At 37.3% G+C, this 15,234-nt stretch overlaps 1 protein-coding gene across 1 annotated transcript; it reads left to right on the top strand.

Annotated features, from left to right (window-relative positions):
- The first annotated feature begins 786 nt into the window (after positions 1-786).
- On the top strand, positions 787-1,288 carry LOC113311951. The gene is made up of 2 exons (XM_026560734.1): positions 787-1,053; positions 1,205-1,288. Exons 1-2 carry the CDS (start codon positions 787-789, stop codon positions 1,286-1,288), a joined length of 351 nt encoding a protein of 116 aa, XP_026416519.1.
- Positions 1,289-15,234: the final 13,946 nt, after the last annotated feature.

The following is a 15,234-nucleotide window of genomic DNA, read 5'->3' as shown; positions in this document are numbered from 1 at the left end:
ATACTGACAATTCACCATACTGGGAACTGGAGGGAGCCTTACATCAAATATTTTCATGATAATGCTTTACTATCAGAAAAGAAAGAAACGATCAAACTTACCCAAATGGCCAAACGGTTCGTCTACCTGGAAGGGGTTTTGTATCGCAAAAGCTTTGGTGGGAACCTGCTGAGATGCTTGGCCGGACATGAAATTCCAATGATCTTGAAAGAGATGCATGAAGGTGAACACCAAGGAAAAAAGAAATTATTTTTCCAAATCCATGAGAAATATTACTGGCCAACCATGGAAGATGATGCAGCTGCTTATATTCAGAGATGTCATCAATGCCAAATTCATGGTAATCTCATCCACACCCCTTGTCTCCCATTGAATTCTGTGAGTAGTCCATGGCCGTTCTACAACTGGGTACTAGATATTGTCGGGAAAATCAATCCAGCATCTTTGAAGCAACATGAATACATCATTACAACAACTGAGTATTTCACCAAGTGGGTTGAAGCTATTCCTCTTCGAAGCACCACTGGAGTCACAATTGCATCTTTCATCAAAGAATATATCATATGCAGATTCGGTGTTCCTAAACATATCATCACAGATAATGGAACTCCTTTTTCCAACAAACATGTTGCAGAATTGCTCGAGGAATATGGAATCAAACAGATTTTCTCCACACCATACTATCCCCAAGGAAACATACAAGCCGAGAGTACCAACAAAACCTTGATCGGGATTCTCAGTCGAACAGTTCATGACAATCCACGAACGTGGCATGAGGAATTGCCCATGGCTTTATGGGCCTACTGTACTGCACCAAGGAGTTCAATTGGGACTTCACCGTATTCTCTTGTCTATGGCGCTGATGCTATTCTCCCAGCTGAGATCAAGATTCCCTCTGCAAGAATCGCGGCGGACAGTGGAGTGCAGTGGGATGAAGCCGAAGTATCTAATTTAAGGATCGCTGAGTTAGACATGCTTGAATCGAGAAGGACCAAGGTAGAAAAATATTTGGAAACCTACAAACAGAGAATTTCCAAGGCATACAGCAAAATGGTAAGACCTCGAACATTTCAAGTAGGAGATTTGGTTTTGAAAACAGCAAAACATATCCAGCAAGACATGTCCGCTCCCAAGTTCTCTCCTAAATGGGAAGGGCCTTATGTAGTCATCAAGGCAGTATCTAGCGGATATTACAAAATCTTAGCTGTTAATCGAGGAGTCGAAGGAAACATCATCAATGGCAAATGTCTCAAAGCGTATTATGCTTGAACGATCATCAAAATATTAAATTTCTAAATGTAATTTCTGTTTTCTCCAAAAGAATATGCAGTATGCCCATTCATTCAAAATTCAAAGTATTCTATGAATCTCACAAGAATCTTTCAACCATCTACTTTATTCAAAAATAAATCTCAAACCTACATAAAAATATTTCTCTCAAACGCTCACTTAGAGCAAACCATCCAACAACAAATAATCCTTACTGAAGGCTGTTTCAAGCATCTTTTGAAAGTTTTCATTCTTCACTCTCAAATCCTGGACATATTTCTCAACCCTTGCCAACTCCAGAGAAAGTGCTTTCTCCTCTTCTATGATGGCAGACGTAGCAGAAATCATATTTGCAGCAGAAGTCGTCCTATCAACCTTAATGATCTTGAGTCGACGATGGATCCAGCTTATGTTGAATCGCAAGACCTCACAGTTCGAGATCATATCGTCTCATCTGTGCAACTCTTCATTCTTGACATCCTGAAGTTTTATCTTGTTCATTTCATCAATGACGGGCAATAATCCAGCGATTGTGGTTAATAGAGTCTGCGGAAAACCTCTTCATACTTCGGTAGTAGCAATATGCCCATACCTTCTCCAGATTTTGGTGTAGACAGTTGCATAACATTTAGGGACGATGAAACCACCAACCAGTTGATTATCTGGGAAAACATTGATCATGGGAGTATCGAGCAGGTGTCCAGCCATTGGGTATTCACGAGCAGAAACCCTGGGATCAGCATCTACAAAGTCCTCCGAGTTCTCAGCATGAATGACGCCATCACTATTAGATACAACCACGGATTTTCCATTCTTCTTCTTCTTCCTGGCTTCGACAACAACATGAATATCAACCTGCAATGACAAAACATTCAGAAATCCTGGACAATGCTCGATCAAGGGAAATCTTCAGTCGAAGAATTACAGATGTCCCAGTCCCAGCTTCACGAACAGACCTATAACACGCGGGATCCCTGACAGTCCGCTTAGGTCTCAGACAGGATTGATTCTCCTGATTGGCATGCAACAGATCACCTTCTTTAATCAGGATTTCTGATTACATGAAAATGACGAAAAACACGCTATACTCACCGAGATGGGCGTCAAAGATCCATTTCGAGAAGAAGCACTGCTACCAAACATGATGATGAGAGGTATGATTATGATCAAAATTTCTTATGATAATGTACATCCGGAGGAAATGTGTTGTATAAGTATGAAACCCTAAGTTTTCGAAGTCAAAACTTAAGACGATGGATATTTATCTTCTACGAATGGTCAAATCAGTTGCGGTTTCTACTGAGAGGATCTCAAATGGGATTATGTGATAAACTAGAAGAGCGACAATACTGGGGACTAACAGTTCAACTAGTCATACTTTGACTAAGAGCAGGTTTTTTAAAAACTACGTTTCCTCAGTTTGCTCGTATAGTCATACTTCCGAAGATCATGACTAATTTTCATACACGAGGATATGGATTCGTTCAATTGAAGGCATGAAGAGAACTGGATAGAGATGTGATAAAGGATTGTTCAACAAATAAATAAATAATGATCTCCAAATATCTCTTCGGTCAAACTACTCAAATAAGGAGATAATGTCAACTTCAACATAAAGTAAATAATCTCAAAAAATTCGCGACTAATCGTCGGACTCGTCATCACCATCATCGTCCTCCGTAGGATCCTCTTCAATCTCTTCCTCAAAATCACTGTTAGAATCTTCACCAAAGTCCTCTCTCTCATCAGGATCGCTGTACATTGCGTCCCAGTACTCTTCTTTTTCGCGTTCAACTTTAAGATCAGCCTCAACTAATCTTCCAATCTCCCTGGTAAGTTGGTGTGGCTTAACTTTGTGTTCCCTTGGCTCCCATACAGGTTCTTCTTCTTCAGCATCAGAATCCGAAGCTACACCATCAGGACGAGAGCGAAGCTTCTCCTTGGCGGCTAACCGTCTGCGCTGAATTCGAAGCCTCTTCTCCCGATACTCAGCTACTATCTCATCCTCAGCTATCCTCTTCGAGAATCCATCACGGGCAGTCTTCAGATGATCAAGATACATGTCGTTTATGACATCCTTAGCCTTCTTCAATGATTGGTCCATCTCGGCGCGGGATTCTGCTGCATAAATCTTCACCTCTGGAACCTTGGAATCCTCGTCAGAAGAGCTAGAGGAATAATCATAATCACTGTTGTTGAAAGTCACCATTCTCTGGAACCAGGAGCACAGAATTACAAATATGCTAATATCGAATTCGCAACAAAATGGTAATCCTCAACTCTTACCTATTTTCAGTTTCACGAACTTAGTGATAACAACGCAAAACTCTGAAAACTTGCTTACTCCTTCGAACCTGCGAAGATGAGCAAAACCTATCATTCAAGAGTCAAACACCAGACTCTTTACTAAACCATGAATGATTCATATAACCTTTCATATGAACATCCGCTGATTTTTTACATGTACATACACTATAAAATCACCAAACTCATACATACACTACGAATTCATCAACTCATAGAAATATTGTTTACTTTTAAAAAATTTCCATAAATCAAAGTTTGATTTTTCTTTTTAAAACAAAAACGTGAACAAGTCACGTAATTAAAAAGTAAATTTTCGTGAGTTAATAACTCACTTGAACTGTAGATAAGAAAGAAACTTTTTTCTCATACGAGCGTTCGTCTATAAAACGAGGATCTTTACTATTTTTGTAAAGTTTACATGTTCCAAACAAAGTTTTCAATATTCACAAATAAATTTTATCATGAACCATAGGTCTTTTCAAAATTCCTTTAACGCCAAGGATCATTATTTATTGCTTCTACTACGAACCTGCGTTTTTAAAAGTATTTGTGAAAGTTCATGCTTTGAAAATAAATTTGGGTTTTCATGAAACCTCATAAAAAAAAATTTCTTTACTGCAACTAGACCATGTCTATTCAAAATTTATGTATCTCTTCCATATTAGGATTTTTGCTCGTTCCTTAAACTAACGAACAAATGGGCATATATATACATTTTCTAAAAACAAATTCTTCATAAATCCTACGCATGCATGCAACTATGGAATTTGTTTTATGAACAACTCATGAAATCATAACACACACAACAACAACAAAAAAAAAAGCTCACCTGTCGGCGTCGGTGTTCGATCGGCGACTGCCGGCGGTGGAAGGTCCGACAAATCTTCTTCTCTGCTGATGATGAAGAGAGGGAGAGCTGGTCGGTCAACAAATAATAATTTTTTTTATTGTTACTTACCTTTTATATTAATTTTATTTCCAAAACCTAATAAAACATGGGTTTCCTTTTTGGGCTTGGGTCCATAAATCCTAAATCGACCAAAATTAGCTTTTGACTGGCCAAATCAGCGATGCTTCATCTCTCCGTGCTTACGAAATCACACTCTACCACACTATCAGGTTCCTCATCCATACATTTGCTCGTACATGACACCATTGGAGCAAATCGAGGATTCTGAAAATACCTTTGTACGACTAAGTTCAAACCGCTGATCTCGTCGATTGAAAATCACCATTTAATGCTTACTGGGGAACATGACTGTCCCTCACTAAGCAGGGGACTTAATGTAGATGGTGGATTTTCAACAAAGGACAAAATCGTAAAATCATGATACTGCATGTTTCTGACACGGCTTTCAGGCATGTGATGATTCATATTTTACGATCCATGGTGAATTTGTTTTCGAAAGGCCTCCACTAGCTGAGCGTTCGATACCTCGCATTTCATCATGCCCTCTATGTAGAATAACATAATTGGGCGGTTCTCCGTAAGATGGAGAGAATTAACGCCTTCTGGACGTCGGTGATACTCACTGTTCCCTGACTACATGAGAGAGACCCCCTCTACATAGAAGAACGATTGGGCGGTTCTCCGTAAGATTGAGGGCAATAACGCCTTCAGGACGTCGGTGACAATCACTGTTCCCTGACTATGTAGAGAGACCGTGTATAGATACGCCTTCAGTACTTCGGCAACACTCGCTGTCTCCTGACTATGCACCTTTCAGAATGTGTATGACGCTTTAACTAGCTAATATCCTTTCTGCAATAGATTAATTCTGCCGTGACATTCACCACTGATTTCCCAGAAGATAATCTATTTTGCTCCGATTTCATGATCGAATCCGCGACTTGATCTTATGGAACGACAATAAACAACTGTATTATCTCGTTACTCCGATTTCATGATCGAATCCACGGCTGATCTCATGGAATGGTAATAGGTAATTTTATTATTCCAAATTCATGGTCGAATCCACGACTGATCCTATGAATTGATAACAAAACAACTACTCATTTTTATTATTCAGTTTCATGAATCATTCTCCATTAAATTTCATAAATTAGTAATAAATACTCAAAAATCGGGCATCTGGACTATCACTGAGTAAGCCCCATAAAATGGTGCAAGTGTACTCAACAATGATGCACGAACGAGCACCCAATTGTGCGAACGAGCATCCAAAAATATGGACAAACGAGGAATCCCGCACAAAATAGGAGAGAGAAAATAATAACATTAAAATAATGGAGAAGCGCCCATGGGCCGGGCCCACCGGTCGGCTGACCATGCCTTAGCCGTGGTCGTTCCCATGCTTCCTCCATTATTTTTCCTTATTTTTGTTATTTTCATGAACTCATGAAGACTCCTCCATCCCAGCAACTTTCCTTGTTTGAGCAAAACTCACGGTTTCTCCATATTTTCATGGATTCATGAAAAATAATAATAACATAAAATAGGGAAAGGTGTGCGGGACAGGGCAACATAGCCGACCGACCATACCCTAGTTGTGGCCGGTCCCACACCTTGCAATCCCTAGCCTTTTACAATTATTATTTCCCAATTTCATGAAACTCCTCCATTTCAACAAAACTCATGGATTCTCCATAATATCACAGTTTCATAAAAAATAATAATATAAAATTAAGGAAAGTGTTGTGGGACCGGGCAACATAGTCGGCCGGCCATGCCCTAGCAGTGGACGGTCCCACACCTTGCAATCCCTAGTCTTTTATAATTATTATTTTCCTCAATTCATGAAACTCCTTGGTTTGAGCAAAAATCATGATTTCGTCATAATTTCTCAAATTTTTCTCAAATCATGAAAAACCAAAAGCCAACATGGTCACACGACTGGCTAGCCTCTCACGACGATTTTAAATGTTAAAATACTCTTATTTTAATATTACAAAATATTGATCAATTGAGCATACATGCTCATTCCGGCAAAATCAAGAATTTCAGTCAAGATGAAACTCTTCTGAAAATTCACAATGTTGCTCGAACGCACATCAGAAAACACTGAAACTCTCAGTACGAAAATACGGACACTATGGTAACACCTGCATTCCTTCTTGACCGACCAGGGTCATCCCTAGGGCTTGCACAAAGCCGGTCCCACACTTTTTCATAATTCTGATCTAATTTGCTCAATTGCTCATATTGGGCCCAAATTCTCTACAACTAACCTGGGGATTGCTCAAACAACCAATAGCTAGTCCCTTGACCACCAAGAGCCGGTCTCATGCTCTCTTGGTCGGTCCCTCATTTTTCATACTCGGGATTTATCACTTAATGCTGAATCGAGCATTATTTCAATAAATGATGAAACCGGAATTTAATCGTCATTCCTTCACCAATCGGTCAACTCAGGACCCTGGTGTACGCTCAGTTGAGAAATTGGGCATCACATGGACGTCCGTAGTCCCATATGGTCGGTCCCTCCTTGGCTCACGACCTATTTTCAGCAATTCGTCAATTAATGAGCAATTGATCAAAAATTAGGGTTTCGAACAAACGCTTAACAAATCATCATTCTGAGCAAGTTCAAACACTAAATAAATTTATGTTGATCCAGCAAACAACACACGGATTAATTATATAATATTCGGTAATCTACCAATATTTTAATTAATATTTTATTGGGTCACGCCACCAATAAATAAGTAATTCGTCGAATTGAGTAATATTTTCTCAATTGCTCGAATATTTATCCAACTATCGATATTCAGTAATTCGTCGAATTGAGCAATACTTGCTCAATTGCTCGAGTATTGATCCAACTATCAATATTCAGTAATTTGTCGAATTGAGCAATACTTGCTCAATCGTCCAACTATCAATATTCAGTAATTCGCAATACTTGCTCAATTGCTCGAATATTAATCCAACCATCGATATTCAGTAATTCGTCGAGAAATACTTGCTCAGTTACTCGAATGTTCTACTGAGAAATTCGTCATTCATGCTCAATTCAACAAAACCTAGACTCATTGTCTAATCAGTCAATGTGACTAATCAAATACACGTCTGTCATGTAGACTCCACGATTCGTGAGACATCAATCACGTCACATGGGGGATATCAATTAGGGTTTTGGTCTGGCGGCCTACGGCACGTGGATTCATCCACGATGAGAATGTGAGTAAGTCGTGCAACGGTTGAAGGAGTTAGAAAAGTAGTGGGTGGACGGTTAACCAAGTCTTTGCACGACCTGGAACTGGTTTCACCACGATCTTCCACTTTCCCACTCTTTCACTCAAGAAACCGTCACACTTACAGGGATCAGGGTGTTCATCATTCTTGCAATATAAATAAGTCCAAATCGAGGACAACCGATCATTATCATCATTCGTCAACAACTCGATTAGAACTTATTCACAGAACTCAACTTCAGCAATTCATCAATTTGCAGAAACCTTCAACACATCCACAATCCTCAATCATCATTGATCCCACACAATTCTCAGCTTCCCTCCTACAGATCAACCCATCTCCCTCTTTGTGACCGAATTGACTCTGGAACGACCATTGACTTGGTTTAGGCCGGAGTCCTACAGATTGATCTATCGAATCTAATCATTCCCTTTGCAGCGCATCTGTATGAGGTTCAGCAATTTGCTCGGTTGAGGAGTCTTGTCCACACGCTCGATTCTTCACTTTCCTAAAAAAACCATCAAACCGTTTTTCCCATCCACACACACACATGACTGAATTTTTCAGTGTTGTCTGAACTTTCAAATTGTGGAAACCTTTAGCTACCGGTCTAGAGTTATACATCTTAATTATCTCATCTGCATGATACTTGACCTTGAATACACATTTACAACCTACTAAATTCTGAGAAGAAGTAAGTATAACCAAAGTCAAGTTTTCTCATCAAGTAATGTCTTATATATTCTGCATCCATAACATCCCTCTATTCCTGATACTTAAAAGCTTGTGCGATGCAAGGTCGTGTTAGAGGAAAAATATAGGCCATTATTGGACTTGGTAGATACGTCTGGTTAAAAACAAAGCCTTAGGTTTAGATAGGCCATTATTGGACTTGGTAGTCATATTTTGGTAATTTGAAACGATTAACATAATGTCAGATTGAGATGTAGATGGGGGTGGAGGTTCTGGTGCAATATGAAGAACTGGTGAGGTTGAAGAAACCTAAATGATAGGAGATGAAACTAATGGAGTAGAAACAGTATTGTAGTATGAAAGAGAAACTGACATGTCAAAGGCATGACCTGACTAAGAAATGTCAGTAGAGGTGAGAGTTGGAAACAAAATTGGTGCTCAAAGAAAAAAACATGCATATACACATAAATCTTGCTAGTAGAGGAATGAGACATCTACAACCTTTGTTATGAGTACTATAACCATGAAATATGTATTTAACGCTTCCAGTGTCTAGTTCATTTGAGGCATGTGGTTTAAGATAAAGAAAGTACAAATAACCGAAACTCTTCAGAAAGACATAATATGGAGATTTATGAAATATGACTTCATAAGAAGAAATAAAAATTAAAGGTTTAGTATGAAGTATATTGATGCTATAGTTGGCAGGGGATAAGGACTCAAACAATAAAGAAATATGAAGAAAATCGTGAATCAAAAAAATTCTTACAATATCAAGTAAGTGTTTATTCTTGGACTGTAATGAACCGACCCTCCAACGACACTATCCCCACTTACCATTGCAGTTATCTAGTAGTATGAGATTTTCAACGGGAACCGTTGCGTCCATCTAACAAAAGCTCTCCAGGAGGTCACCCATTCCTGGATTATCTCGTCTGAACACTTTAACTGGAAAGTTTTTGCCAATTGTGCTTAAAAGGCACCGGTGTTTGTAAAGGTCAAATCAGTACATATTTTCGATTCAACAAATCAACCAGCCGAATCAGAATATTACATGGACTCAACAACATCATTTTACTCTCGTGTCTGAGCACAAGTGGTTACATGAGAAACTTCATGAGTTGACAGAAAAAGATTAAGTTTATTATTGACAAATTCCCACCCCACCCCCTCCCTCCACCATCTTTCTAATAGTTTTGATTGTGCATGAAAGAAGATTCTCGACAATTTAAAATGTAAGAAAACAAAATCTGATTTGGAAAAAAAAAAGGAAAAACCTACCAAAATTTAAAGAAATCATATAATCCCTCTGTCCCAAAATAATTGAGTTATTTGTACTTTGCACAATTATTAAGACAAGGAGAAAAGGGAAGTATGTTTAAGTATTTTTTACAATTATACCATTATGGATAGTAAAACTTAGATATGATTTATCTCTTAAACTATACCACGGTTTTCCATAAACTTTATACCGTTGAAAAGCATTTAAAACACCGACATAACGAATACAAACATGGCTATCAAATTATACATATTTATTATAGTAACAATAATCAATTAAAAGGGTAGTTTTAGAAATATCCCCTTGATTAGAGAGATAGCTCAATTATTTTCCGGACAAAATTTAAAACCAATTAGCTCAATTAATTTGGGACGGAGGGAGTATTATATTGGCATAATCTTTGTAACCAAACATAGAAGTTGCAGGTGTTGGACCCCGTACACCAAGATATAACAATTGTAAAAGTGTAACAAAAAGTAGAAGAGAAAGTACAAAAATGTTATTTGTGACTTTTTCTTAATTGGTAATCAGTATACAAAATGATCTTTGACATAACATTCAAGCATCATTCTTCTACAAAATATAATAGGAGAATCAAAATAAATATGAGAAAGCCTCATTTTACAGACTTCAGATGAATCTTAAACACAAAACAAAGTTGTAAGAGAGGTGAAATTACTAAAGATCATAGTTACTAGGCCACTAGAAAAAGAATCCTCCTTGATTTAAGGTCCTTGATACGGAAATCATCTCAAGTAAAGGTTAGTAAATACTGATTGTCTCTAGTAAATTAACACAAATAAGATTGTGAAAGGCTTAGGAACATGAAAAATATAATGAACAAAGAAGTTATGTTGAGGAGTATAAATAACGAAAGATCCATAATTGGGAATAAACATGCCTTCATCATTAGTGGCAGAAATAACGTCATTACTAGGACAAGAAAATGCAAGCATCGAGGTTTTAAACGTCGACAGTCAAACGATTGTTAACACTAGAATCCATGTTTCATGGATGTTCACCTAAAATATTTGCTGAAGCAAGCATTACTTACATGTTTCTTGGAGCATCATTAACATATTTATAGCATATCCAACATGTTGTTTATCAATAGGGGGAGGATTATGAAGAGTTCCAGATCCTATATCAAATTGAAAAAACTACGACTACCTCCTCTTGAAAAACCGTTAAAACCACGACCACGACCTCTACATGGAGGTTTATATCGACTCATATGAGCAATAAATTTTTTATTACTATAATCCTAAACTATGGTTTTGCATCTTTCATTAACTATCATTTCTCCACCAATAAGAATATTGTGCAGATCAATGCTAGAAATATGTGGATTTCGTATTCTAATTGAAGTAGAGAAATAACTGTAATCATAATTAAATGTATATGAGGTAACAACAACGAGTTCTTCATCAAATACCTTGGATTCGACATCGTCAAGTTGATCAGAGGTACTCCTGATCTCATTAAGAAAAACATGAAATGGTTTATCACCTTGTTTGAGAGATATAAGTTTGTAAGCAATTGGATTGAATGAGTTGATAAAACTTTCACCAATACGTTTCCACAATTCAAAATAATATTACAGCAAAATAACATATTATTGTATCTACAATTATTGAATTGCTCCACATAGTGATTGTAGCATTTTCATACATCCAATATGAGTAAAGAGGATTTCAATACCATTATTTTCATTCGATCGAATAATAAATTATGCTGGACATGGATGAGATCCATTAAGAAACTTTTCATTACTTTAGATTTTCGATTCACATGAAGCATCAAAGTCTTCCAAGTTAAGAAATTGTCATCTTTCAGTTTAAGTGAAATAATAATGGTTAATCAGTTCAAAGGAGCTTTCGAAATTGGAAAAGAAGTATTTTCCATTAGAGAAGAGAGGTCTCGAATCATAAACAAAGAAGAAGATGATGTTTAAGATTGTAGAAGAAAAATCCAGAGATGAGAAGAAGAAGAAGAAGAAGAATGAGAAAATTTCCAGGAAAAGTAATTATGAGAGAGAAAAAAGATGACACTAATACCCTAATGATGCTATGAAAAAATGACAATTTTTTTTAATATGAAAAGGATTTTCATTTAGTGAAGAAAAATTACATTTTATAACTTTAAGGATGCACAGATTCATCCAAGAAGGAAAATTGCCTTCCCATTCTTCTACTAATGAAAGTTCGCAACAAATTTAGCTAGATAATGTGTCATATGGTTGGTATCTGTATGAACATAGCATTTCCAGTTTTAAAATTACGACAATAATTTACTTGGTCAACTACCAAGTTACCAATTGTCCATTTTATCACATTTCAATTTTTATTTAAATCAAATATCACGTTCTTGCAGTCTCCTTGTAAATGCATATTTTGTAATTATTTTCTCTTTACTCAAACTACAACTTGCAACAAGGATTCAACTTCAGATTTTTCATTATCTGGTGATGTTGTATTAAGTTTTCTTTAGAACGAACGAAAGGAGAGAGTGAACGACAAATCAAGAAATTTGTAAGACAGCTCATAACTAACGTCGAGTTATAACAAAACCCGAATAGCTAATTTTAACAGTAACAAATACTAATTACCTTTCACTAATACAATTACGAAAAGAGAAATTATGTATCTAAAACACACACTACTTCATGTATCTTTAAGGGGTTGAATGTCATATACCGGTAAATAAAATATACTCGCCTAAATAAGCTAGTGGTTCGTGTTGATAAAGCTTTTCCCAAAATCTACTGTAGTGTAAATCAAATGTCCCTACAATTCGGTTTGAGAATTAATAGTTATATACAACTATATGTTTAAATATTTATTTATGTAATCCCTTACAACTTGTTTGGTCACAGTATTGAAGGATCAGGATTTCCATTTTCGGGTAATCCAATTCAAGGAATTGAATTTCATGGAAACGGTTCTGTTTGTACCCAGAAATATTTCCAGGCACAGAACACAATTGATTTGGTGAAGATGATCAGAACTAGGGTTTTACACAGAACAAGCATAAATAGAAAGACACGAATTTAACGTGGTTCGGCAAGTTTTGCCTACATCCATGGACGAATCCCCGTAGCGAAGGATATTTTATTGATGTATGGATTACAATGATTTCTGATCCTTTCTAGAGTTTGTTGGTGTATTTTTACCTATCAGGGTGTGTCCCTTTAGGGTTGATATTCTCCTTTATTTATACAGTTGAATACATGGGTTAAACCCTAATTTCGAGATAAACTTCCTCTGCAAGTAACCTGGTTAGGAATGTTCCAGAACTTTCTCTACAACTTGGTCAGCAAGTCATCTAGAAACTTCCAGAATCATCTTCCAGGTTTTTTGCGCTGGATCGGTGGAAAATGGAAAAATCGACATGGGCATGCAGGTTTGACCAACGACTTTGACTTTGACTGGCAGGGTTGACTTTCGTTATTAACTGCGACTATCGATCTTTGAATTGCAAACTTCCTTGACTGGAGACTGGATGGGAGTTGGATGACAACACAACTGACAACATGGATGGAGGCTAGCTGGCAGCGCGCTTGGAAACTTGGCTGGAAACTGGCTGGGAGCACGACTTGGCAATTTGGCTACGACGTTAACCGATAGTTGACTTTGACTGTTGAATTTGTCGGTTGATCCATCGTTGACTTTGACCATTGACTGGTGTTAGAGCACTGCTCGGTCGAACTCGCAAGCGTTTCTATCTCAAGCTTGTTGTCAAGTTTAGTTGCCAAAACTGTTGATTTCTAGTCTACTTATAGCTAAGTCTTGGATTAGGATAGAAAGTGTAGTTGAGCATTATACTTCACGACGTTCATCGACTGAAGACGAAGAACTACTAAGGGGAGATTGTGGAACTTCATCAACGAAAGGTATGTGGAGACTTGAACTCATCTATATGTGTTGGTAAGCTTTCGCTTTAACCAATTTCATCTTATATTATTGACGAAAGTCAAAAGATGATCATGTGAAAATCGAATTGTAACATCTTACATGATTTGTATGAGACAGTCATTTGATGTAGACTTGGAATGTTTCGTATTGATCATTCAATCACTTGAAAATTTCTTTGAAGCTAATAGTTTGTGTGAGACAGTTATTGTCGTCTTCTAAGAATGTTTCAATGATTGAAATGGGAGTTTAGAACACTTAACCATAATTGGATTATAAGCACAGTATGCGTACCTGCATATGTGTTGATCCAAGACTGGAATGAAGTATGCATACCCGTACGCGTACTGGCGAGGTCATGTAAAGTCCGGGAGTTAGAGTATGCATACCTGTACGCGTACTAACAAAGTCAGTTGAAGTCCGGGTATTATAGTATGTGTACCTGTACACGTACTGGAATCAACTGAAGCTTGGAAGTGTAGGACAGTATGCGTACCCATTTGCATACTGGTGAACACGGTCCAAGTCCGGCTACGTAGGTACGCATACCAGTTTGCATACTTGAGTAGGTTATGTTCTAAACTGGGTTGTTCATGAACTAATATATTTATATAATAAGGAATGAAATATTTTGCAAACGTGGTTATAATGTTCCTGAATTATTTCGAGTGAATCAAAATCGATTTTGCTTCAATTGTGTCTTGTATACTTCTATGAGAATATAAACAATTGAACAACTCAAGAACTAGTTCATTTGAGTCATTCGAACTACCATGGTTAAGATGAATATGGTTGATATAAAAGTGTTCATATGGCTAACTTCGGTTAACTATTGTTGAGCCAACAAAGGTGTACACGTTTAGGTACGGTTATCCATATCTAAATGAAGTCACTTTTCATTTGTGTGTAACAAGCTAAGTTCGATCTAACGGTTGAAAGATATTAGCTTGAGTCTAATCAGGTATTCATCTAACGGTGAATATTGAATGCTTTGTTACCAAGGTAACATTGATTGCAAACCCTGATTTGAAGACTATATAAAGGAGAACTCTATCCACTGGGAAACCTAATTCCCACACCTCCTGTGTGATACCAGTTGCGACTAGAGTTGATTCTCCTTTAATCTTAGGTTTTCCCAAAACCCTGTAGGTTAACGACTTGAAGACTTCATTGGGATTCTGACGCTAGACCCAACTATTTTCTCTGTAGTTGCGTGTTCTGATCTTGCTATTTTCTATCGTATTGAGTACTATCTTCTCTAAGATTTGCTCGAGATTTAATCTCCGATTGGCAAGATAAAAAGTAGTCACAAACATCTTCATCTCATCGTTTGTGATTCCACAATATCTTGTTTCACTACCATACGATTAAGATTATTGTGAGGTGATTGATATTTCTAGGCTGTTCTTCAGGAATATAAGTCCGGTATATCAATTGGTTCCTGTTCACCTTGATTTATCAAAAGATGGAACAAAACTCATAGGTATATATGTGGGAGACAGATTTATCTATTCAATAGGCTTTTCTGTGTGAGACAGATTGGTTTATCAAGTCTTCGACTTTGGGTCGTAGCAACTCTTAGTTGTGGGTGAGATCAGCTAAGGAAATCAAGTGCG

This window comes from Papaver somniferum, chromosome 9, assembly GCF_003573695.1.
Source record: "Papaver somniferum cultivar HN1 chromosome 9, ASM357369v1, whole genome shotgun sequence".
In the NCBI taxonomy this organism is placed as follows: domain Eukaryota; kingdom Viridiplantae; phylum Streptophyta; class Magnoliopsida; order Ranunculales; family Papaveraceae; genus Papaver; species Papaver somniferum.
The sequence above is the reverse complement of the archived record's forward strand: the minus strand, read 5'-3'. Positions and strand labels throughout refer to the sequence as shown.